This window comes from Pezoporus occidentalis, unplaced genomic scaffold (genome assembly GCF_034315485.1).
Source record: "Pezoporus occidentalis ecotype Australia unplaced genomic scaffold, CSIRO_AGI_Poc_V1 ctg8, whole genome shotgun sequence".
Lineage (NCBI taxonomy): Eukaryota > Metazoa > Chordata > Aves > Psittaciformes > Psittacidae > Pezoporus > Pezoporus occidentalis.
In genome coordinates this window covers 4,789,973-4,812,224 of record NW_026916158.1, presented here as the reverse complement: position 1 = coordinate 4,812,224, position 22,252 = coordinate 4,789,973, and the positions used below count along the sequence as shown (strand labels likewise).

The 22,252-nt window shown below is 44.0% G+C and overlaps 2 protein-coding genes across 4 annotated transcripts in view; one reads left to right on the top strand and one right to left on the bottom strand.

Moving 5' to 3' along the window:
• The first annotated feature begins 17 nt into the window (after positions 1–17).
• On the top strand, positions 18–3,250 carry SSR3 (signal sequence receptor subunit 3). Its single transcript, XM_062603261.1, has 5 exons — positions 18–230; positions 781–907; positions 1,283–1,381; positions 2,362–2,493; positions 2,703–3,250. The coding sequence occupies exons 1-5, from the start codon at positions 92–94 to the stop codon at positions 2,767–2,769; spliced, it is 564 nt and encodes a 187-aa protein (XP_062459245.1). The 5' UTR covers positions 18–91; the 3' UTR covers positions 2,770–3,250.
• Positions 3,251–5,590: 2,340 nt separating this feature from the next.
• Positions 5,591–22,252, bottom strand: part of KCNAB1 (potassium voltage-gated channel subfamily A regulatory beta subunit 1) — a 74,843-nt gene continuing 58,181 nt past the window's right edge. For all 3 annotated transcript variants that reach the window (XM_062603067.1, XM_062603068.1, XM_062603069.1), the window contains exons 6-14: positions 21,810–21,854; positions 21,116–21,159; positions 17,429–17,515; positions 12,595–12,680; positions 11,337–11,457; positions 10,540–10,634; positions 8,859–8,979; positions 7,722–7,810; positions 5,591–7,083 (exon numbers count right to left, since the gene is read on the bottom strand). In XM_062603067.1, coding sequence (XP_062459051.1) covers positions 6,994–7,083; positions 7,722–7,810; positions 8,859–8,979; positions 10,540–10,634; positions 11,337–11,457; positions 12,595–12,680; positions 17,429–17,515; positions 21,116–21,159; positions 21,810–21,854 — 778 coding nt within the window. In that variant the 3' untranslated portion in view covers positions 5,591–6,993. The remainder of the gene's footprint in view (positions 7,084–7,721; positions 7,811–8,858; positions 8,980–10,539; positions 10,635–11,336; positions 11,458–12,594; positions 12,681–17,428; positions 17,516–21,115; positions 21,160–21,809; positions 21,855–22,252) is intronic.

Genomic DNA, 22,252 nt, shown 5'->3' with positions numbered 1-22,252 from the left:
AGTGTTGTGGCACAGACCCGCCCCCGCCCCGCTGGCGGCCTGACCCGGATGCAGTCGCCGAGCGCTGACTGTCTCGGTGCTGCTACCCGCCATGGCTCCCAAAGGCGGCCCCGGGGGGCGGCAGCAGTCCGAGGAGGACCTGCTCCTGCAGGACTTCAGCCGTAATCTCTCTGCCAAGTCCTCCGCGCTCTTCTTCGGCAACGCCTTCATCGTGTCTGCCATCCCCATCTGTGAGAGGCGGGATTGCGCTATCGCGGGTTAGGGGGCGGCAGGCCCTGGGAAGGGGCGAGCGGCAGGACTGGAGGGGTTGTAGGGACTCCTCGCAGCCTGTCTCGGGTTCGTGACCCGCTGGCGACTGCGGTCTGGGGTCCACCGGGGTGCTGGGACTCGCCGCCTTGAGCCGGTCTCAGTTAGGATTATCTTGACTGTCTCTGTGCTGTGTTAGATCCAGTTTGGAAGCCGGTGCCATTTGGAATAGCGGGCAGGGTGATGGCTCTGTGGTGGGTAAAGATGGACGAGCTACCGGTCGATCACTGACGTGTCAGTCTGGCTGTGCTGGGCTGCTTCTCAGCTGCGTGTGATGTGGTCTCCTTCCAGCCACAAGCAAAGCAGACTTCTTTGTTCCAAAGTATTTCTAATGCAGTTTGAAAGCCCTCAGAGTGATTTTGCAAAGCCAGGGCTGAATTACAGAGCTTGGTAACCTGTGTAGAACTCCTGTGGCATTTGTCTTGGAGAGGGAAACCACTCAAAATGTCTTTTTTTTTCTGTTTTTTTTTTAAGGGCTTTATTGGAGGATATGGCATATGGATCTTGTTCAGTCTGCAGTCCTGTATAGTGTAATGACCCTCATCAGTACCTATCTAGTAGCTTTTGCATACAAGAATGTCAAGTTTGTTCTCAAACACAAGTAAGTTTGGTGGCTGTTTGAAGTAGAACTTATTATTAACTGATTTAACAAAACCAGCATTTGCAACATCTTCTTTTATGAATTAGAATGTCTGAAATGTTACTCCAGAAACTATTTTACACAGAAGTCTCTCCTAGTTGGTTTCTGTTATCTTTCTCATTACTATTAAATAGACAATTCTTGTCAGTTAAGAGCGCAATGAAACAGCAAAGCTACTTTGCTTCTCAGGAAAAACTGATCAGTGTCTTGGCTAAGTTTTATTCTTCACTGTAAATACAACTTCCTGTAATCCCAGAGTTGTTTTATTGGGATTTTTGTTGGTTGGGGTGTGGTTTTCTTTTTTTTCAACTTTAACATAAATGATGTTGCTTACAGAGTGGCACAGAAAAGAGAAGATGCCGTTTCCAAAGAAGTTACTCGCAAGCTGTCTGAAGCAGACAACAGGAAGATGTCTCGTAAGGAGAAGGATGAAAGGTAATCCTCTTTGTTCCAAACAAACAAGAGTAATCCTGTTTGTTCCTCTCCCTTGTTGTAATACTGCCTACCATCTTTAAGGCAATGAGAGGTACTGGGCCATGGTTGGTTTTTTTTTTTTTTCTATCTTCTGATAAGTAGAAGCTGTACTGTCAGCTTTTTGTTCATCTGTAAAGCCTTGTCAAGGTGAGTTATCAATGTAAGGTCTTACACATTGAAACATTTATCATTAAGGTCCTGTAGGGCAACCTCTCAGTCCTTGAGCTGCAAAGCAAAACACCTTATTGTACATCCCTTATGATAACTCTGTGAAGAGTAAGCATCACCACTGTCTTCAGAAATAAGAAAAGCTCCTTTCCTTGAGGACAGGCTGGTGTGATGCCACAAGAGTGGCATGCAAGTTCCTTCAGGCTAGCATTTCCATACACTGCTAGACTGCACCACTAATCACTGGTTGTATTCGTTACTCTCATGGTTATACCTGGCATGTGTTGATGTGTCGATTTCCAGTTGAATAGCTTATACCAATGGAAATCCACACACATGCCTGATGGGTGCATCAGGAAGCACTTGCTATTAGCATAGATGCCCATTAGGACTGTACAACATGTGAGGTAATGAGCCATCACGTCTTTGGAGGAAAAAGCCTTATCTTCCCTACTCATTTCCAGGCACACTGGTAACATCTTAACAGATTCAGGCTCACAAGAAATACTATTTATGAGGGGCTAGTTTTGATGTCCCTGGTAGGAAAACGAGCGTAAGTCATTTGAGTGTACGAGTGCATGCTATAAGCAGGGTTTTGCCTAATGAGTTGACTGGTAGTTCTTGCTGTGCTCTGTCTTCAGGAAGCTGGCTATGAGAAAAGCAAGGGTATGTGGTTTACAGTCCTCTGGGTGTTAATTGCTTCATAATGGTGGATGTGCCAGGATATGCACTGATTTAAATATGTTTGAAATAATGTCTCTACTTCTTCCTAGAATTCTGTGGAAGAAAAATGAAGTTGCAGACTATGAAGCAACAACTTTTTCTATCTTCTACAACAATACTCTCTTTCTGGTCTTGGTTATCATTGCTTCATTTTTTGTGCTGAAGAACTTCAACCCCACTGTGTATCCTTTATTATCTCTCTTGAAACAACTGTAGTCCTACTCCTATGTGTTGTCATTATCAGCTATATTTATGATGTGAGTTGTGAGATTGCTCTCTTGATAACGTGCAGTTCATTTCAATTCCTTGTTTTTCATAAAGCTTCTAAATTTTCTGTATTAAAGAGGTGGTATAGCTACATATGTATATATCCTTAACCTTTTCCCTACAGAAACTATATTCTTTCTATAAGTGCTTCATCTGGACTGATTGCTCTGCTCTCTACAGGATCCAAGTAGTCAAAAAGAAAAACTACAGCAATTTATTTCTGTTAGAGGGTTCAACTGCCATACAAAAGTTTAAGGGTGGAATAGAAATACATTTTTCTAATAGTGTGACTGCTTGAGAGCATGGGGGGGAGGGTTTGAATCCAAAATGATTGAATTGTATTTACCCTTGGTATCTTTACATGGTATTATTCAATAACCAAATTAATAATTTCTTCTTACTTAGCAATGAAAGGAAGTGGTGTGCAAGCAGTTACCACAATGAACCTTTCTGAAGCACTGCCTAGGTGTGAAGGTACTATAGAGTGGTAAAGTACACTGTAGCAGGCTGCTACACAGCAGCACAAACAGTTGTACTTCAGACCTGTAACACAATTCCCTGTAAGCTTGATGAGTGGTGTAAGAGCCAAACTCACTGATCATAAAAAGTGACAATCCACCATTTATCATTGTAACTTGAAAAGTTTTAATAAAGGCTTTTTTTGTCATTTAATTCCTTGTATTTCCTTTTTTTTTTTCAATGGGTATTTTCAGGGGCAAGCAGCATGTGTAGGTTTGTCAGCTCTTTCTGCTTTCAGAAGGGAGGAGTCTTCTACAAGTTAGCATATGTACTGCGTTTGTTGGACATACTCATTTTTGAGTAACTTGGAGTCAGAACAAACCCTAAACTTCCTAGAAAAATGTTTTTGAAGTGTTGTTTCTGTTTGGTTTTTTTTTTTTAGCTTTTAAATAGTAAATAAATTGAAAAGCCTGCTAGTTTTCCTGGCACAGCTTAACAAAAGTGCTTTAGCTGGCTTTTTACAACGGGTTTGTCAGACAATCCTTTTCATTTTTTTCATGCTATCACTGAAGCAGCTGTAAGTTAAATGCTAAACTCTACTACTATTAATAGAATAAATATTGCCATCAGAGACTTGGAATTCTAAACAGGGAAGAAAGCAAGCTTATAATCAGATTTAATGTTAACAATTACTTTGCTAATCTTTACTTGAATAAGATTTGTACTTACATGAAATAGAGTAAAATGAAGATTCTTAAGTTCGGGAGACAGTGTATCTGGCTTGCCTTAGAGTATGGTGGGTTGCTAATGTCACTGTTTCTGACAAAAGCAACCAGGACAGTCTCACAAAACTGTTACCAGAAGATCCAGTACCTGCTGACTATTCCAGTACTCAGCATCTGTTAGATGGCAGGGTTGGATGGGGGGTCTTCAATCTTAACTATCCCCTGCTTTTACTTTGCTTCCCAGTAAAGATAGTACTATTCATGTGTTCACATCATGAAAATTCCAGTGGTTTTGTTGTACGTTAGAGATGCCATTTAAATTACTTTTCTGGCTGGTCATTTAACACTTCAAATGGACTGGACTGTTTTCCCTGAAAATATGTGGATCTTCATGTATTATAAAGGATAACAAACACTTATCATAAAGGTATAAATTATATGTATTTTACTCTTAAGTATTTAGCATATATGAAACAAATTTCAGCACTGACAGCCTGAAACAAGAGCAGGTGCATGGGTTGGGTGGGTTGTTTTCTACAGCAAGGCTAGTATTTTCTGTGGACTTCACAGAAAAGTTTGGGGGTTTTTTGGTTACATGGATTTTTGTTTGCTTTGGGGTTTTTGGGGGAGGATAATAGGGATGGCTTTTTCTTCTTGCAGTCACTGCTACCAGCTGCACCCAGTTTCTTCAGTATAATGCTGAATGTTACCGTAAAGGCAGGCTGCTGCTTGGCATCCCATTGCCCTCAGAGCATTGGGCAAGCTGTAATAAGCTTTCACTCTAAGTAAGGGACAATGGCATCGCCTTTTCAATTAAAAAAAGTTTGGAATTAGTATTTTTAATATGTTGTTGGATTCCCATGTATCTGAGAAGAGGAAGAGAGAACATTAAATTGTACCTTGAGAAGTAAGAAAAGGAGCTAGTCTGCTACTGGCAAAATAATTATGAAATTATGAGAAATTAAGCTGTTAACTATATAATGGTAAAAGCCTTTATGCTGCTGTCCTGGGATCAGCAGTAGCAGTCATTTCTCTCCTTGGTAGCTGGTGCAGTGCTGTGTTTTTGACTTTTGGCCTGGGAACAGAGCTGATAACAATGATGTTTTGGTTTGGCCAAGGACTTTGTGAGCCTCATGCTCTGCCAAGGAGGAGGGAAAGCCAGGAGGAAGCAGAGACAGGACACCTGACCTAAACTAACCAAAGAGGTATTCCATACCACAGCACGTCATGCCCAGGATGTAACTGGGAGTTAGCCGGGAGGGCTGGGAGTCTGCGGGGTTGGAGGAGGTATCGGTAGGGGGAGTGCAAGAAGCAGGGGAAGTGAGTGAACAAGCTGTCTCGCTGGGTTTAAACCACCACAGCTGCCCATGAAGCAAATTTAAAAGTACTTAAGTAGTTAATTATCACAGCTAATACTGCAACATTAGGGGATATGGCTCAGGGCAGTGAAACTAAGTCAGACCCGGGACATGGGAAAAGCTTCTGTGGCAGCCTCCACCTCAGCCGATGTAATTTTGGAGAGGCTGGTGACTGAACCACCGTGGGCTTCAGAGCTGTCAGGACGGTGCTCACATTGTGCTTATTTCAGGCCAAAATGTTACATGCAACAAATACCTGCCTTATGAGACTTAACTCTCCAAGGTGTGCATCCAGCCCAGCCCTAAACTCCCCAGCTGTACCCACTCATCTGGCCTGAGGTCATTGTTCCTTGACTGGCCTGGGTATAGCTGAATATCATCATTTCCCTGTGGAATGACATGTATCCATTTTCAACATAAACCAGTGCTGTTTCAAAATCAGTCTCAGTAAGAGGTCACTAAGTATAGAATTAGATGCAGAAAATGTTTTTATTGTGTCCAAGCAGAAGTCAAAGTCAGACTGCATTTCTGGATATACAGCAGCCAAGTTCATTTACACATACCATAGCTCATTGGATTAAATACAGGAGAAGACAACTCAAGTATTAGTATCTGTTCACATGGCCCACCTGAACACTGCACACACTCTGCAGACACCCTCTAGTTCAGGGGACTGGAGTACAAGGGTTCTACAAATACTGTACATAACTGTAACCCCAAGGAAGTATGCACCCGAAGTACACAGTTCAATACAAGTGAGAAATACTTACTGAAATTAGTGCATTTTACAAAGCAAACTCATGGTAAAAGATGATGTGATTCTTAAGATGTTCAAATTAAAACATAAATGCTTGCTTTCAACTCTTGTAGAGGGATGAAATGCTCACAAAAACATACCTGTTTAAAATGTGACTTAAAAATACTATGCATTTACTTATGCCCGATTCCAGAACAAGTTAAAGCAAATATAGCCTTCCATCAGAGTATGTACCTGATTATTTTCTGACATTTTTCAGCAGCTATATATTACATATATTTATAAGTATCTATATCCATAAAAGCTCATAAATACTGAAATTTGCAATAGCTCTGTCTACAAGCAGGCAGAAGTAGAGGCAGATGTCTGCAGATGCAAAACCCAATATTTTATCATGGCTTTCTTAGTTTAAGGTTCATGTAGAATTAGAATTTTGCAAATAGACATTGTTTTTATTAACCTGACATGCGTATTTGGGGTTTCTAACTGTGCTCTTCTGGCTTGTACTCAGAAATACTTCCCAGGAGCACTCCACAGCTGAAATAATTGTATAGTTAGGAGTTGAGCTATCTAATTTCTAACTCTTACATCCTTTATTCAACTACAAATGAAATCTAAAGCATATATTCGGCATCAAAAAGAAAACTGAAAATTCGAGCTTGCCCCTTCTGTCTGTTAACCTGAATAAACTTTATAGTTGAGATATCCCAAATGTGGTTTTATTAAAACCTTAAATTGCATCTGGCTTTTCTTCATTGAAAAATAGATCTGTACATCCTTTGTTAATTACCAAGTACCTGAAGGTTATAAATTATTTTTTGCTTTACAAGTGTTTTTCACAGCACAAGCATGAGGTGCCAAGAGTAAAGTAAAAATTAATGAATTCGGTCAAAGGTAAGAAAATACAGTATTGTTCTTGGTTAGAAGAAAGATCAACTGTGCTTTTAAATTTCATTGCAGGTTAGTAGCAACAGCACACATCTCGAAGGATCCAGTGACAGTAGACACTGAGCAGCAAGCTGCTGAATGATTCTCATGACCGGATATTAATTCAGGGCTGTACTTCCGTACAGAGCACTGCTAAAACCATGCAGTCCAGGTAATTCATGCATTTCATTATGATCTGTAGTCCTTCTTGCTGTAGGGCTTATTTCCCAGAATATTATCTATTTCATTTACAATATGGGATGTCATTTTTGGAAGGACCTAGGGATAGAAGAAAACCCATCTTTAATCAAGCTTCCATTAAAGGTTTTTCCAAATTTAAATCTAGATTTTATCAAATAACATTTCCTCTGGGGGTTTGTGTGACAGATATTTAAACATTCTTCTAATACTGTTCTCCCTTAAAGGAAAAACAACTGTAGTGTCTTTACCCAGTGAGAGAATCACAGAAATGCTCCTAAACTTCATATATAGAATATTGCTCAGCTGCAGCAGAAAGCAAGCTGGTAGCTGGAACATCAGAGGAAGCTCTTATTGCTAAAAGCAACAGAGAATAATTAAGGTGGGTGCAAGTGACATGTGCCCTATAGAAGGCTTAGCACAGAATCTATCACAGTGTGTCGTGGTTTTTCAGATGTCTTAGACCTGCTGAAGCCACCCTTGTGTTGCTGGACAGGGCTATGACTACCACAAGTGGTGGTTAACTCATGGTGATGCACCACAGGTTTGCCTAATTAACGTGCATAACTAGAACCAGAAGACGTCTGAAACAAATTACAAGGTATTGAAACTGTGGAAGAGGAGGGTGGTAATCTTGAGGTACGCTGGTTAACCTACATGGAGCTGAACAGCAGCTAACCCCCCGCCTCTGCTGAGGTCCCGCCACCACCTGCACTTGCCTGTATGGCTCCAAGGTTCTCTATCAGCTGCTCTGGGTTGGAAGATCCTAGAAGGACGGAGCTCACACCCTCATTTCTCAGGCACCATGCTGGGAATAAAGTCACAAGATCATCAGGAACATAGGCTTCATGACATGGCATTACTCCAGATGCTAATGTTTCTTAGAGCTTCTATCTCTATTTGAAAAATAATGACAGTATTATTTGTCTCAGCCTTCATGTTACTCCTCCGGCACTACCAGGAAGATGCATGGATCATAAAGCAAAACCACATAGCAGATCTTCCAGCATCCACCTGACCTTGGTCTGTGGGCCAGCAGTTGTCCTAATTGTAGGGTTTGTTTTTTTACTGTCACGAATCGCAAAGATTCAGCTCTTGGCTATTTGAACCAGGGATCATTTCTCTCACAGATGCGTGGTATATTTCAGCTGAACAACTGATAGCTTCCATGTGGGGAGGGACTGTTCAGAGAAACAGGCAGGTCAGGTTGGACCCCAGAGGATGGCTCAAGCTACACTAACCTTCTTGTCAATCAAAACTTGGTGATAATGCTGAAAACAATCTTATTTAAATAATTTTTAACTTCACTGCTCAAAGCCTGACAAAACAAAAAAGAATGTTATTTTTGTGCGGGGCTAATGGACCAGGGGTTACTTCAAAGGCAATAAATGGCATTTTAGTAGCTTACAGCTTGTTTTGTTTTCTTCTTTTCCTGTGTTGTTTGAAACATTTTAGCCTTTTCCCAATGAGGTGTTGCACTGGCCATCTGGCATTTATTCCATAACCCCTGACAGCAAATAATCATTCAAGTCTTTTAAATAATAAACAGATCTATAGATGCAGACAGACACAAAGCCATCTATTGTCCAGTTTAAAAGATGACACAGCTATTTCTTTGTTACCATTTACCTGACCATCACTGATACTTAAACAAATCATGGGAGCATTAACATAATACCAGTAGCTTTATGGCTTTATACAAGATTTCACCTCAGCTTGTCTCAACAACACATAAGGCACAAGCTTTCTGTGCCTTGATGCAGAATATTTCCCTTTTCACTATGAGGATGTGAGCTAGGTTCTGCATTTGTGACAAATGGGAAGGTGCAAGAATAGTGCCCACCCCCATCACCTACCGACAGCCAGCTGAGGCAGTGTGCACCCGAGGCGCACGGCGATGGGTGACAGGTCTTTCAGCTTCACCTGCTGCTTTCTGCCTTCCTCACTTATGATTTTCTCTTTCAGCCACTGGTAGCACTGCAGATTAATTACATTGCAATCGACTGTTAACTTTAATCGCCCAAAATAGAAAGTTTAAGGCAATTGTAAGTAGCTCTTAAAAAGCCATATCCAAACCAGGAGGCTGAATGGCACAATGCTTTGCTACAAAAAGCAATTATGAAAGGCCAAGGATGTCTCCTGTGGGAGCCTTTGTCTGTATCTCTCTGGCTTTATGCAACTGATGGACTCAGCCCAGAACCTGGAACCTCCGCAGTTTTATTTTTGCACCACTGGATCCCATTGCAGAGTGGAAAAAAAGTGAAATATTGGTCAACTTGAGAAGATTTTGACACACACATACACGCACACCCCGAAATTGCAAGAGAACTTCTGATCTTGCTTAAAAATCTATTACCATTCAAGGTTTAAAAATTAATTAAACAAAGCTGAGATTTTAGTTCTCCCATCTCCGGACCTGAAACTTGATTCTTCTTCCCTCACATCAATTCAATTCGGATTCCTCTCTGCAGTGCCACCTTCTTAGCTAGCTTTTACCAAATGTTAATATATTTTATTTTGGAAAAAAATTCCAAACACAATGAAATGCTACATTTGAAAATGCTGCCTTTTGTGAACAAGTCAGTGTAGACTCTATCTTTCCTTTTAAAAGCATCAAGTTGTGCAAAAACCAGCACAGGGATGTATGTCAGTCTGCTGGCACTTGCCAGGCAGCATTGGCTTTTGCCCATCAGCTGATAGAGAGACTCAAATACCATTTTGGTTTATTTTTTTTTTCCCAGATCTGTGACATTTTAGTGCTCTGCCATTTTCCAAACCATTTAAACATTATGCATGCCACAGGTATGTTATGGGAGAACACTCCTTAATCCCCAATAAGAGCAAAAGCTGGACAATGATGGGAGAAACCAAGCCCTGTGGTGACACCAAAATGCTAAAACATGTTAGAGAGGGCTGCTGCTCTGCCCAGCGGAGGGCAGGATCACTGAGGACCCATGGGTTTCATGGGGTGCTGGGGTCTTCCCTGCCTGTGAGGCTTCCAGGAGGGATGCTATGGGGATGAGCTCCCACCACTGCTCACCCACACTCGCTGCCTGGGCTGGTGTCCAGGGAAAGGTGGTCAGAAAAATAATGTCCAGGTCTGGTTTACCATTTCCATGGGATTAAGAGGGTCTGAAGTCACAGCAGCTGTATCGATTAACATCAGCCAGGAGTATTAAAAGCACAACAAAAATCCTGGGCTTGTGCCTTTTCATTGACTGTTTCAGGTCAGTGTTAAGGGTTGTGACAGTATCCTTCTGCAGACACATACCCCACCCCTCTAAATCTGGCTCCAGTCGTGTGCTGCCCCACATCCAGCTTGCAGCCATCAGCTCACTGCCATGGGGAACATGAGAATCTTTGTAACCCAGATTCTCCCACACTTTGGAGTATGGTTGCCAGAGAAACCGAGCTGATCTATCAATACAGCAGCACACGGGCCAGCCTTCTCACAAGGGATCTGTTTTCCCTTTGTTATTTTCCTGCCCTCACAAAAGCAACACATCTACTTTTCTCAAACATGCAATAAAAAAGTACCTTTAATGCAGCCCTTGAGCTTTCAGGGACGCCATTGCCATATTTCCCTGAGATGATCCCACAGGCTAGGGGGGACCATGTCATTGCTCCAACCCCTGTAGAGAAAATGGAGAAGGTGATTTTAGAGAACAGGGAGAAATCAGAGATGTATCAAAAATATGAGTTTCAGTTAAAAAAAAAAAAAAATAAAAGCAAAAGAATTACACTAGCAGTGACATTCAGTTGGCATCTTCCAGGAAGATGCTGCTGATGCTCTCAGGGGACATCAGCAGCATCTTTTTTGAAAACAGTGAGTAGCTTATTCATACAAAACTCTGCTGTGAGAGCCTCCAGCTCCATCCTGGTCCTGCTGCAGCAAAGTACGTAAACTCCTGACCAGGTGTCTCCTGTGCCTACCCTGCCTTACACCATTATGTCCCTCTGGTGTTGGCCCTGCTTGGCAGGGGCACTACCTCCCACCCATCTCCTCTCAGACTGGTCCTCAGCAAGGCTAGTCCAGACACCATGGCAGGAGGTGTGCAAGAAGGCATCATTGTCTTCTAATGCACGGGAGAGGTGGCACCTGCACTGTCCATGTGGGTATCAAAGAATAAGCAACAGCCATGGCAATTAGCACCTATTTCCATCCAGACGCACAATAAGCCAGTTTTTCTTTTAGGTCATTAGATAGATACTTGTCTGTCCCCTTCAGACCCAGGGAAGGAGAGTACTGTTCCCATCTAGAGCCCCAGGCCAGACTACTCTGTGTTTCTTTCTGCAGATGAAATAGCTGAAAGGCACAGCAGTCTCAGACTCACCAATTTTGTGATATAATTCTGGCAGTTGAACCTCCACTTTCTCTCTTTGGAAAAGATGGTATTCAGCTTGTTCACATACAGGCGGTATCATGTTAAACTGCCGGGCTACGGAATAGGCTTCCTGGAGAAAAAATTCAGCCGATAAAAAGAATTCATTAAGCAAAAGCATTTTTCAGGACATGACATAACCTATGCGCCAGTGCTCCTGGAGTGGACAGGAGACTATGAACTCAAGTTTCACTATCCCTTATCAAGGCCATGCACGTTCCTGTGAGCGCTGCCGTGCTGAGGCAGCACTCGTCCATGGCTGCACTGCTTCCCTGCTGCTTCCCACAGCAGCAGGGCACATCCCCACATTCTGTCTCCATCAGCCTAAAGCTGCTTCAGCGCCAGCTCAGCAACAAGCCAAACAACTTCCCAGCTGAGGTGGCTGGTGCTGAGCTTGTTTATTGTGTTTTGACCCCACCACAAGAATCAGGGACTAGCAGGATGCTCTTGGCATCTCTTAGAATTATAGCATGGTCTGGGTTTGAAGGGACTAAACAGTAGTCTAATCCCCTGCAATGAACAGGGACACTTCAACTAGATTAGGTTACTCAGAACCCGCTCCTGCTTGGCTTTGAATGTTTCCAGGGATGGGGCATCTGCTGCTCTGGGCTTATCTCTCAAATGCTTCTGACACAGCATTAAGGATGAGCTGTCAGGATTGCTGGCTCCCCAGTCTACATTTTTTTTTCCGATAAAGCCAATTAGGAGGTCCCTACAGCTGAGCAGGGATACTTCCCTTCTGCACCTCTGAGCATGACATGGTCAGAGCAGTGCTGCCTGTGGAGGCTTCTCCCCTCCATGGGGACCATTCCCACTGCATCATCTCTGATGGTCCTGTGGGTCAAGGAGCTGCGGCCCAGAGGCACATCTTGAGCAGGGCATCAGTGGCTACAGGCACGGATGTCAAAGAGGAGCTTTACCAAAAGTCTTGAAATCAGATGAATGAAACCAAAAATCAAACAGACCCCAATTGAATGAGCCAAGAGACCCAAACCGATAGATCAGGCCATAGTCTTTAATTAATATTGGGCTCATTCTGGAACAGGTTTTTAAATTATTTTAGGTGAAGAGATGTTGGATGGGGGAAGACTCAAACATCCCAAGCCAAGACACACACTTGTGTTTCAGTTCCCAGCGTAGTTTTCCGCAGACTCTGCGTCCTGCGTGGAGAATTACCAAGTGTCAACACTTTCCTAAAACCTGACTTTACCATGATCTCCATAGCGCTCCAGCGTGACGTTCCCCAGTACATCGCCATGCCTTGATTTATTACGTGTGTCATCGCTCGGACGATTTCTAAAGGAAAGAAAAAAGAAGAAAGTAGCATGAGAACTGCACAGAAGCCAATTTTTCAGCACCAAATCCTCCCAAAGCCACTTAAAAACGTCAAATGTGCTGACAAGCCTGAGCAGCTTTGCATTAAACACTATTTCTTCCATGCTCTCTTGCTCAAGCATGGATGAAAAAGCATTGACAGTTCAAGCAAATACACTTATCCTGCAGTTGTTTAAAAACTGCTTTTACAAATTATTGCCGACCACCACCTTATAATATTTCTTTTAAAATTCAACACAAGAGGGCAGCACAGTTGAAAAATATACTAAAAGATAAATTATTTTAAAATTTATTTACTAAAAGCATATATCTGGTCCTGCTGCTTTCTACTAGGAATATTAGAATGCTGGGAATAACGTTGCAAAAGTGGATATGGTTCAACCCTGCTTCACTGAGGGCACCTCTGCAAAACCTAGCACAGCTCCTTAGCACAGCAGTTCCACGGTCCTTGGTTTTCCTTGGGAAGATGGAAAGGTCCAAGGCTACACACACCAGGACAGGACCTTTAGTTTCCATCCATTAGACCTCTGCTGAGCAGCCCCTGCCTTCTTGTTGGGGTTTAAAAGCCCATCATAAACTTCAGTTTGCAAGATAAGGAAAAAAACTTGTCTAAGCCTCATGGTTACCCAGGAGGTGACAGCCTGTTAAGATGCCTCACTGGGCTATAAAGGAAGTAGCCTCTTTGCAACTCATTTTTAAGCCAAATTTCTCCCTGGGAGCAACCTGCTGGGTATTGCAGGGGGCCAGGCAGTGCCCATCATATCTCTGCTGCAGAGGAGCAGGGTCCTCAGGGCAGGAGGGCCTTGGGAGTGTCAGGGTCTGCAGCACCAGGGACACAGTCCTCAGGAGCATGAATAACTGCCCTGGCTGCAGTAATAAACTGGTATTTCTTATGGAGCTTCAGCATTCTCTGCTCTTCGGAGGTGAGCTGTGGCTGCCAGGACACCCTCAGTACACTGCTAATGTGTTGCACATCACTTAAAGGGACAAAAATGGGGTAAACTCACTGTGAGAAGCAAAAGAAAACAGTACTTAGTCACCATTCCCAGTGTAGCACAAGGAACCTTGCACTCAGCAAACACTGCCACATCTCAATGCACTCTTCCCTAGGGAAAGAGGGAAGGAACCAGCAGTCTACACCTACACTGTTAATTCTGACCCATCAAACGGTGGTGAAAAGACTCTGGTCAGATGCAGAACTGCAGAGAAGCCCTATGTATCTGTTAAACCCCTTGGCACGTCTGCTGTTAGTTGGACAATGACTCCAGGCGCTGCTGTCTCGAGATCAAGATGAGCTGCCTTTTACATCATGAGGATTCTCGTCCTACTTATGGGAGAAAAAAAAAAAAAAAAAAAAAGAAGAAAGGAGCTTGGCAGAGGGGAGATTACACTGCCAATCTTGACGTTATTGTGAGATTTCCTCTGCAGGCAGCGACAGGCAGCTAAAGATGATGAAGTCTCCATTTATAACCTTGGAGGGGCTGTACAAGAGACACCGTGCCTCTTGTGCAGGGCTGCTGCCTTCCCACTGAAAAGGGAGATTTTCTCTCAAATGAAACATTGGCTTGAGGAGGTTTCCCCCCCTCCCCCAGTGAAGAGCAGAGTTTAAATGGCAGGTATTGTTTTCTTCTTTTTTTCCCCCTCTCTTTGTTTTGCCCAAAACCACACTTTCCCCTGTTCCTAAGCGTTTTATCCTCAGCCGTGTACTAGTCCAACAAAATGCCCCATTACCAAAGCAGCTGCCCTGCTACCCACAGGCTATGTGTGACAGGCAGCTGTATGAGAGTCCCTCCCTCCTTGCTGGCTTCTCACTGGGTTTAGTTTTCTATTTTTGCTGCACTACCATTTAGGAATTTTGATAAGCATTTCATCATATGCCTCTTACACATCCCAGTCCATGGCTGTTTTCATTTCTCCCACGTCTACTCCTCTCAAGAAAAACTCAAGTCAAACCAGAAAATATATATACATATATTTCTTCTTGTTTACCAGAGACTGCTCCCCTGGGTATGGTGACGGGAATGGTTTGTGAAGAGCACATGCCCAGATCATTGGGTTTGCCAGCTGGATGGCACAAAAGTGAATGATTCGAAACCCAGGAAACAGCCTCCAGCAGCATAAGAGAATCTTGAAGTAGTTTAAGTTTAAAGCCTTGCTTGCCAGGGCTGGGCATGGAGTGGGCATCCATTTCCCTGGCACCCTGATAATAGGGGGTCTTACCAGGAGACCCCAGGGACCCTCCTTTCCTGTGGCCAGAGCTGCCCTCCTCGTCTGCTGGAAAGGCCACTCAGGATGTAAAAAAAAGCATCTGCTAGCACATTTGGGGGATCAAGCCTGACTAATGAGGCTTGAAACTCATGGAAATTCAGGAGAGAAGCACAGGTCCTTCCATCACCCATCTCCTGAGGTCCACAGCTGGGGGTGCACGTGCAATGGCAGAGCCACCCAGACACCAAGGGGTAGCCCCACAAACGGCAAAGAGCTTTGTGAGAAGTACTTACCTCCAGACATTCCTCGAAGCTAGCATTCTATTGCTTTTACAGTGAAAAGCTTTTTTAATTTTCTCTGAGATTTTTAAGAAAGGTAAATACATTTGTGTTTTGTAGATTAAGCAAGCTTTGCCTGCTGCTTTAGGGACTAGAGTCATCTGCAATAAAGAAATCCGTATTAAATTCTCATCTTCTTGTACTAGCTCTCTGCTACCCATGCCTCCTATGGCAGTCTGAGCTGGGCTGTGACCAGCCTGGGGTGCAAGAAGTAATTCTGCTCTGGATGGGGTGGACCAAATGAGTATTTCCAAATGGCTGATCCATTGCCTGCTGATACCTATAGACATCACAGCAGAGAGAGGACCCTGAGTGCAAGGAGAGAAACCTCACCTGCTTGCATGCAGCAAGTGAAGAAAACAAAATGAACATGTGAAGTCTGTGCTTTGATTTATTTGGTTTTACCTTACACAGCCACAGAGTTTGCTCAAGCAGGACCCTCACACATTGCCATGAGTAGCATAACCTAGGAACATCTGAAGGTTACCTACAAATCGTTCTCCATCAGAAGCAGCTCTTTGGCTCATGGGAAGGAGATGGAGCGGGGATTGTGTCTTGTGAAGGTATCTCAGCAGTTATTGTGCATGCCAGATAGTGCAGAACTGACAGATGGTTCAACAGATGCTCTGAGATAGAAGTGGCTTAGTAGGTGAACCATAAAAAAAGCATGAAGTACGTAGAAAGAATCAGCACCACACCATTCATAATAAAAATGTCCCTTTTTTCACCCTGCTCAAAGTCTCACCAGACACCACAGTTTATACCTATTGCCAAGCTCCAGCACTGCTAGCAGCATCTGTAGCACCTTAAAAGCTGCAAACACCTGAGATCAGCTGTGTAGGCATGGGAAATATATTCAAGACTGCTTCATTAGATGACAACTGACTGAGCAGAGAGGTCATTTCTCCCTCCAAGATACAACATGTCATCTTCCTTGACCTCATCAGCTACTGAAAAATCTGCAATGGTCCTAAAAATCACAAGCTAGTTTCCTGAACCCATAGCTGCTGGCATCGTTTGTCTGAGGCCGCAGTACTGCCATTCATCCAAGGTTCGTGCCACAGCTAAGAAAATAAGTGTCACGACCACTGAAAGCCAAGCCAAGAGCTTCAAAGGGGCCTGTCAAGTTCCAGGTTTGTTCAATTTACATGTACTCATCTGTGACAGATTCTGCAGCCTACAAGTCTTTCTTCTTGCTACTTTTTATTTAGCTGTGAAGCTAATCTTCTGCCACAGTGTGAATGGGTGTGTTAACTCCAATGGGAAAAGAGGAGGAATGGGAATTGGTGCCCATTATATAGGGCACTAACCCCAAAACATATTGATGAAGGCTCCTGGATAACTGGGCTATATGGCCGTGTACCAGACACACATACATGGTTATCAGCAACTATGAAGCATAATTAAAGCACACAGATAGTCACAGATCTTGCAGGTTCCTAAATCCATTCCCCGAGTTTAGCAGCCTAAATTTAACAGGAACCGTTCCCCAGCAGGACCAAAGAATGGGTGGCGGTGGCTCGGAGGCTGAGCCCAGCTCTAGACAGAGCATTGCTGCTCTCCATGCCAAGGGGAACCCTGCCATGCCCCCGCCGGCTGCATTCTCATATGGCACCTCAGCTGAGTCCACCATAGACTGAGTTTATGCTACTCAGGTGCTTGGGGCAGTGAACTATAATGCTTGCCAACTCATTCTTGCTTCTGCCCATTACACCCCTAGTTTCAGCACTGAAGAAGTATGTGCTATCCAGGCAGCCCAGGGGACAGGGACAAGGATGGGGATGGCAGCACTGGTACTCTCCATCTCTAGAGCTAGCAGCACCAGGGGTAAGGACATACAGGTTTCATCTGACACACAGACCTGCTTTAAATACCAACACAAATTCACTTGATCTAAAGGAATCAGGAAAAGGAAATAAAAAACTCAATGTTAAAGCCACCTCTAGGACGTAAAGGAAACTTTAATTTCCTTTCAAGAGATACAAGTTCATTTCATTGCAGTGTAATTATGTAGGGCTCCATGATATCATGAATGAGGTATTTCATTTTTTAGCTGTTCTGCCTGAATAATAAAAAATCGTTTTTATTTTCCTACCATCATCAGTGTAAGTCTGTAAGCCAGGTTCAGTCACATTAAAACCTTTAATTCAAGCTTCCACTAACCTTCCATGGGGGTATTATTGTCTGGCCGGTTGGCAAAGACAACATCCACGTATTCCAGCTGCAGTCTCTGGAGAGAAGCCTTTAGCCCTGGAAACAGCAAAGCAGAGACAAGAATCCTCACAGTCAGTGTGAGGCACAAAGCTGCCAGGTACAAAACAGCACCACATTAGGACTGAAATAGGACTCATTGCGTTTACATACATGCCTAATACGTATACACACACAACACCAAATAGTATATAAGAAGGATGCTGCATAATGTTGTCTCATACCTATGCAGGCATATTAAGAAAAAAACACCAGCTTGTCCACATACAGAATCACACCGTGTCCATAAGAAATTGCCTTTTTTTTTCTGAATTACACTGAGTTTTGGACTGGTCACCAAGGGTACCCATGACCAGCCCATCAGAAGGCATCTGCCAGGGACCAGTTTCAGTGCTCTGTTTCTGTTCAAAGTTAATTTAATCTAAATCACAACACAGAGCTTTTCAGTGCAAGCCCAGGGTACATTGCCTCCATCCTGTCCCACTTAATGAAGCCCTGCCCCACAGGACCTTCCAGAAATGCAAGCCCAGATGGGAGGCTGGTGGCACCTGCTTAGATCCATTATGGTGAGCAGATAAAGAACCATGGAGGGTTTTACCCTCTCTGCAGGGTAAGCAAGCTGTGCCCAGCAACGCATTGCACAGGGCAGAAATTTTTTGCAAGGCAAGACAAGGCACTGTTTTGCAGCTACAGTCCAGAACTGCTCAGGCTTCAATATCTCTACAATGACTGGATGGGAGATGGCATCAAAAGCCTACGTATATATACATGTGTGTGTGTTTAAGACACAGAGAGAGAGAGAAGAGGATTTCTAACACTTATTTTCTATATATCTTCCCAGGAACAAAATGTTTTTATGAGTGTTCGTGAAGAATGAGCCAAAATAGAGCAGTCTGAAAATGTTCACTGAATTTTGAGATGAAAAAAGATGGCCTTTTTTGCCGAATGTATTTATAGAAAATAGCTAACATTGACCTTAACATTATATGCTATGTGTTCTGTGAAGTTATTTCAACTGCTGCCAGTATTTTTTCTATCATTTCATGAAGTAGCTCCAGAAGAAATAGAAAATGGATGGGTTTGGACCACATGGCTGCAACTTCCCTGAGCATCTCTGGGTCTAGGGCCACCAGCAGCAGGGACACCATCTCATGGCAGCGTTCTTTAAATGAAAAGTCAATAAAATGTTGGTAAAAAACTTGATCGAGATTACCTTAATATGAAAGTCATATCCTAATGTAGCTGAATTCTGCAAATACTAAATAGCAAAATCTTCCCAGGATGATCTCAGATGTACAAGCTGGGTACTAGGAGGCAAAACCGACTGTGCTCTGGTGACGCTCCTCATCACTGAAAAATAGCATCTTTGAGATGGAAGATGCCCAAATCTGCACCCCAGGGAGGAGGCTGTTCTGCTCACTGTGTTTGCCAATGACTATGTTCATCTCACCTCACCTGCTCCCAACTACACCTTCAGGGTATGATGCAGGTGACAGGACATCCCAGGTGTGGGGTGGATAATATAAATACAGTAACGATATTTTCCATATAATCTATGTTTTAACATACACAGAAAAATTCCTGGTTGTTGAAAGCTGTGGCAAATGGGCCATTGCAGATTACGATGATAAAACATGCAAACGGCCAAATACAAGTTACAGCTGCCATTTCTGGCAGGCAAACTGGATTTTGTGCAGTTGGATGCTACATTCTGATAAGCAAAGACCAGAGCATACCTCCTGCCTATCCTGTGGTGCAAACAGCCTGCCCCCCCCTCCCCGGGCCATCAAATTTAACAGCATGACACACTAATAATGTAGATGAGCCTGAACTTTCTTTTCTGATTTGTCTTGGCAGCATACACTAGTTTAACCAGCAACCACTGTAAACAATTAGGGCTTAACTCATAAATCAAAGAGGAGACTAATTACGCCAGCATACACAGTGCAATAAAGAGAATCGCTTTTCATTACTGCAGCCATTGTGGTGTGTTGGTTTATGGAGGGTGCTGCTCCCCTGGGGCTTCAGCCCTGAGTTATCCAGGCTGTCATTGCTCAGCGAGGAGGAAGCTGCTCCTGAGGGAGCAGCACAGTCTGCTGGCCTGCTCTCCCCAAGGACTTTGGCGTGGAGCATATAATTTCCCAGTAACCCAAAAAACGTGTTTTACACATCCCTCTGTGCCAGCAGAGAGAAGTGGGTCAAACTGCAACAAGAGGCAAGCAGTACAAATCCCTCTGCAGAGATCTGAAGCACAGGTACCAAGCCTGATGCTCCCCTTCTGCCCTGAAGGCTGCCCAGCCCCGAGGGAGCCAGGAACCCCCAGTAACTCCCTTACATAGCTGCATAAAGCAGCTTTTCTCCTAAACCAAGCTATTTTTACCCAGAATATATGTAGAAGACAGACCCAGGCCCTTATACTGCGGGCTGCTTTTCTGGGTCTGGAACCTGCTTACAGTCTGCACAGGGGGAAAGTTACTGGCCCCTGGGTCCTCCCCAGCGGGTTTTGGTGGCCTGTTCCAATTCTGCTCAGGAGCCAGCCAAGGCTGGCACTGTGTTTCTTAACATGACAGAAATGTGTCTTTTATGGCTGCATTTGTGTCCTGCATCTGAAATCCTGTACAAGTTATAATTGTGCCTACAGTCAGTGTTCCTGAGTACCTGACCCAATACCTAACAGCCCCCAGAAAGAGCTATATTGAGTGAAACATACTTATCCATATAGAAACACATATGTGCTCTCATGCCCTCTACAACAATAATGTATCCAAAAAAATAAAGAAACACAAAAAAGCAATTGGGAGGAAGATAAAGAGCATTTGTTAGACCCAGCAGAGACTGGGGTGAATAAATCCTGGTGGATGAGCAAGGTAGCACACAGCATCTCTCACTGGGATGTAGGACTGGATGCAAGGAGCCATGTGAGGGAGTGTACAAGAAGATAAAACAGCACTGAGAGCAAACCACAGTCCTCCCCAGCTGGCTGCTCAGCAGATGGGACCTGGCAGCCCCCCCCCGAGGCTATTTCTGCAGGCTGACATCATGCCCCGCATCCTCATCCCTCCCTGCTCTGCCAAGGGAGCCCACGGCCACGTCTGCCGACCACGCACTGCTGCCGACTGCCCCATCCCTTCTGGGAAAGGGCTGGGGGGGTGTGAGCAGAACAGCTCCAGACCCACCGAGCCTTCCTGCCTCCTGTCATCTTGCAGCAGCTGGGATTGGGGCTGTTCTTGAGGACAACTGTGCAAAGCTGCCAGGAACCTGCATGAGGCAGTAAAGTTTTGCAGCACAGCAAACCCTGATTATGGCAGATAAGCAATAAATCTACAAGCAACACACACAGCCAGCCAAGGACAACACACGTGATTATTATAGCAAAAAACCCAAAAGGTTATTGCTTCATAGAGGTGTGGTAAAGAAGGCTTTTCGTGTGCATGGTGTTTGCTCACAGCTTTTGAGAAAAGCCAGAAAAATCCTTTGGTGCATTTTGGCCAGCTCACAGCCAAGCTTAGGAACTGCCCAATGCATAGAGTAAAGTAGACCTGGCTCACAGGAGAGAAATTGCCCTGGGGTACAGGTGACCCATCCGCCTGCACCAGGGCACTCAGGCACAGCCAAAACCCTATCCCATACAACACGTACCTTCAATAATGTGTTTTCTTGAAAGCCCTCTTTCTGTTTCAGCTCTGCAAAGGAAAAATAGGTACATGGATGTTAGAGATCTGAGGTGCTAACAATTGGAGGGTGCTAGTTTTGTATTCTGGTTTAAACCTCCTGAAAATGAAGTTAAAACTCATGCAACAGAGAGACCCTGAACCTTGTTTGGGTTCCCAGTCTCAAAGACAACAGCATCTTCGATATGTAATACCACTGTTAATTTAACACAGTAACAGCCGTGCTATGGATATCACCTGACTAAAGCTACCAGCTGATACTTATAAGCAGAAGGATAAGGATGCTGGCAGGGCAGCAGGGGCTGCTGGGGCCAGGCAGCACGGGGATGGGGCTGTGCCCTAGCCAACCCCAGCACTGAAACCTCATTGACATGGTCTGCAGTTTTGAAGCAAGGCTGTCTTCACCCTGCCAGTGCCCCTCCCACAGCTGCAAAGATACTCAGGGTGGGAGCACAGGCAGCATGGCACCCTGGCCTCTGCTGGGGACTGCAACCTCTGCCAAGCTCCAACTCCCTAAAAGACTTGGCAAAATGAGGAGAAAGAAGACAATAGCAACAAGCCACCCCTCCAAGGTGCCGCTGATCGCCACTTGGTTGTACGACTGTGAAAGGGAAAAGCACAAAGCAGCAGCAAACACCATTTAGAGTAAATGCGGCACTTACTTTCCACCCCAGTACAGTTTTGTTGTTATGACCAGACTGGACCTCCTGCAGAAAGAACAGAAATACTATTATTGTTAAGAACAATTACAAGTAACCAAGCTGCCCAACGGGTGGGTGTTCACACATCACTATAAAACTTTTTACAGCAGGTCACTTCTATGCGCAGGTCTGCTGCAGGCAGGGAGTGACCATAGACTGGTGTGCAGAAACCAAAGCTAATGCAAGTGAAATTACCAAAAAAAGGGTACATTTTTAACTATGGAGAAAGCAACCTCCACAGCTCTTAATCAAGGGTATCCAAGTCCAGGGCCCCTCATTATCATGCAGTATTCCCCGAGCCATTAATACTCTAAGTGTTAAATTCACGGCATTAATCTATAAATTCCCACGTGATATCAAACCAAAGATTTATCCTTTGCAAACTACCTTACTGTTTAACTGTA

Coding starts and splice junctions, on each gene's coding strand:
- SSR3 (XM_062603261.1), top strand. CDS start 92: ATGGCTCCCAAAGGCGGCCCCGGGGGGCGGCAGCAGTCCGAGGAGGAC. Junction 908..1,282: donor AAGTTTGTTCTCAAACACAA/GTAAGTTTGGTG, acceptor TGTTGCTTACAG/AGTGGCACAGAAAAGAGAAG. Junction 2,494..2,702: donor AAGAACTTCAACCCCACTGT/GTATCCTTTATT, acceptor TTTTCCCTACAG/AAACTATATTCTTTCTATAA.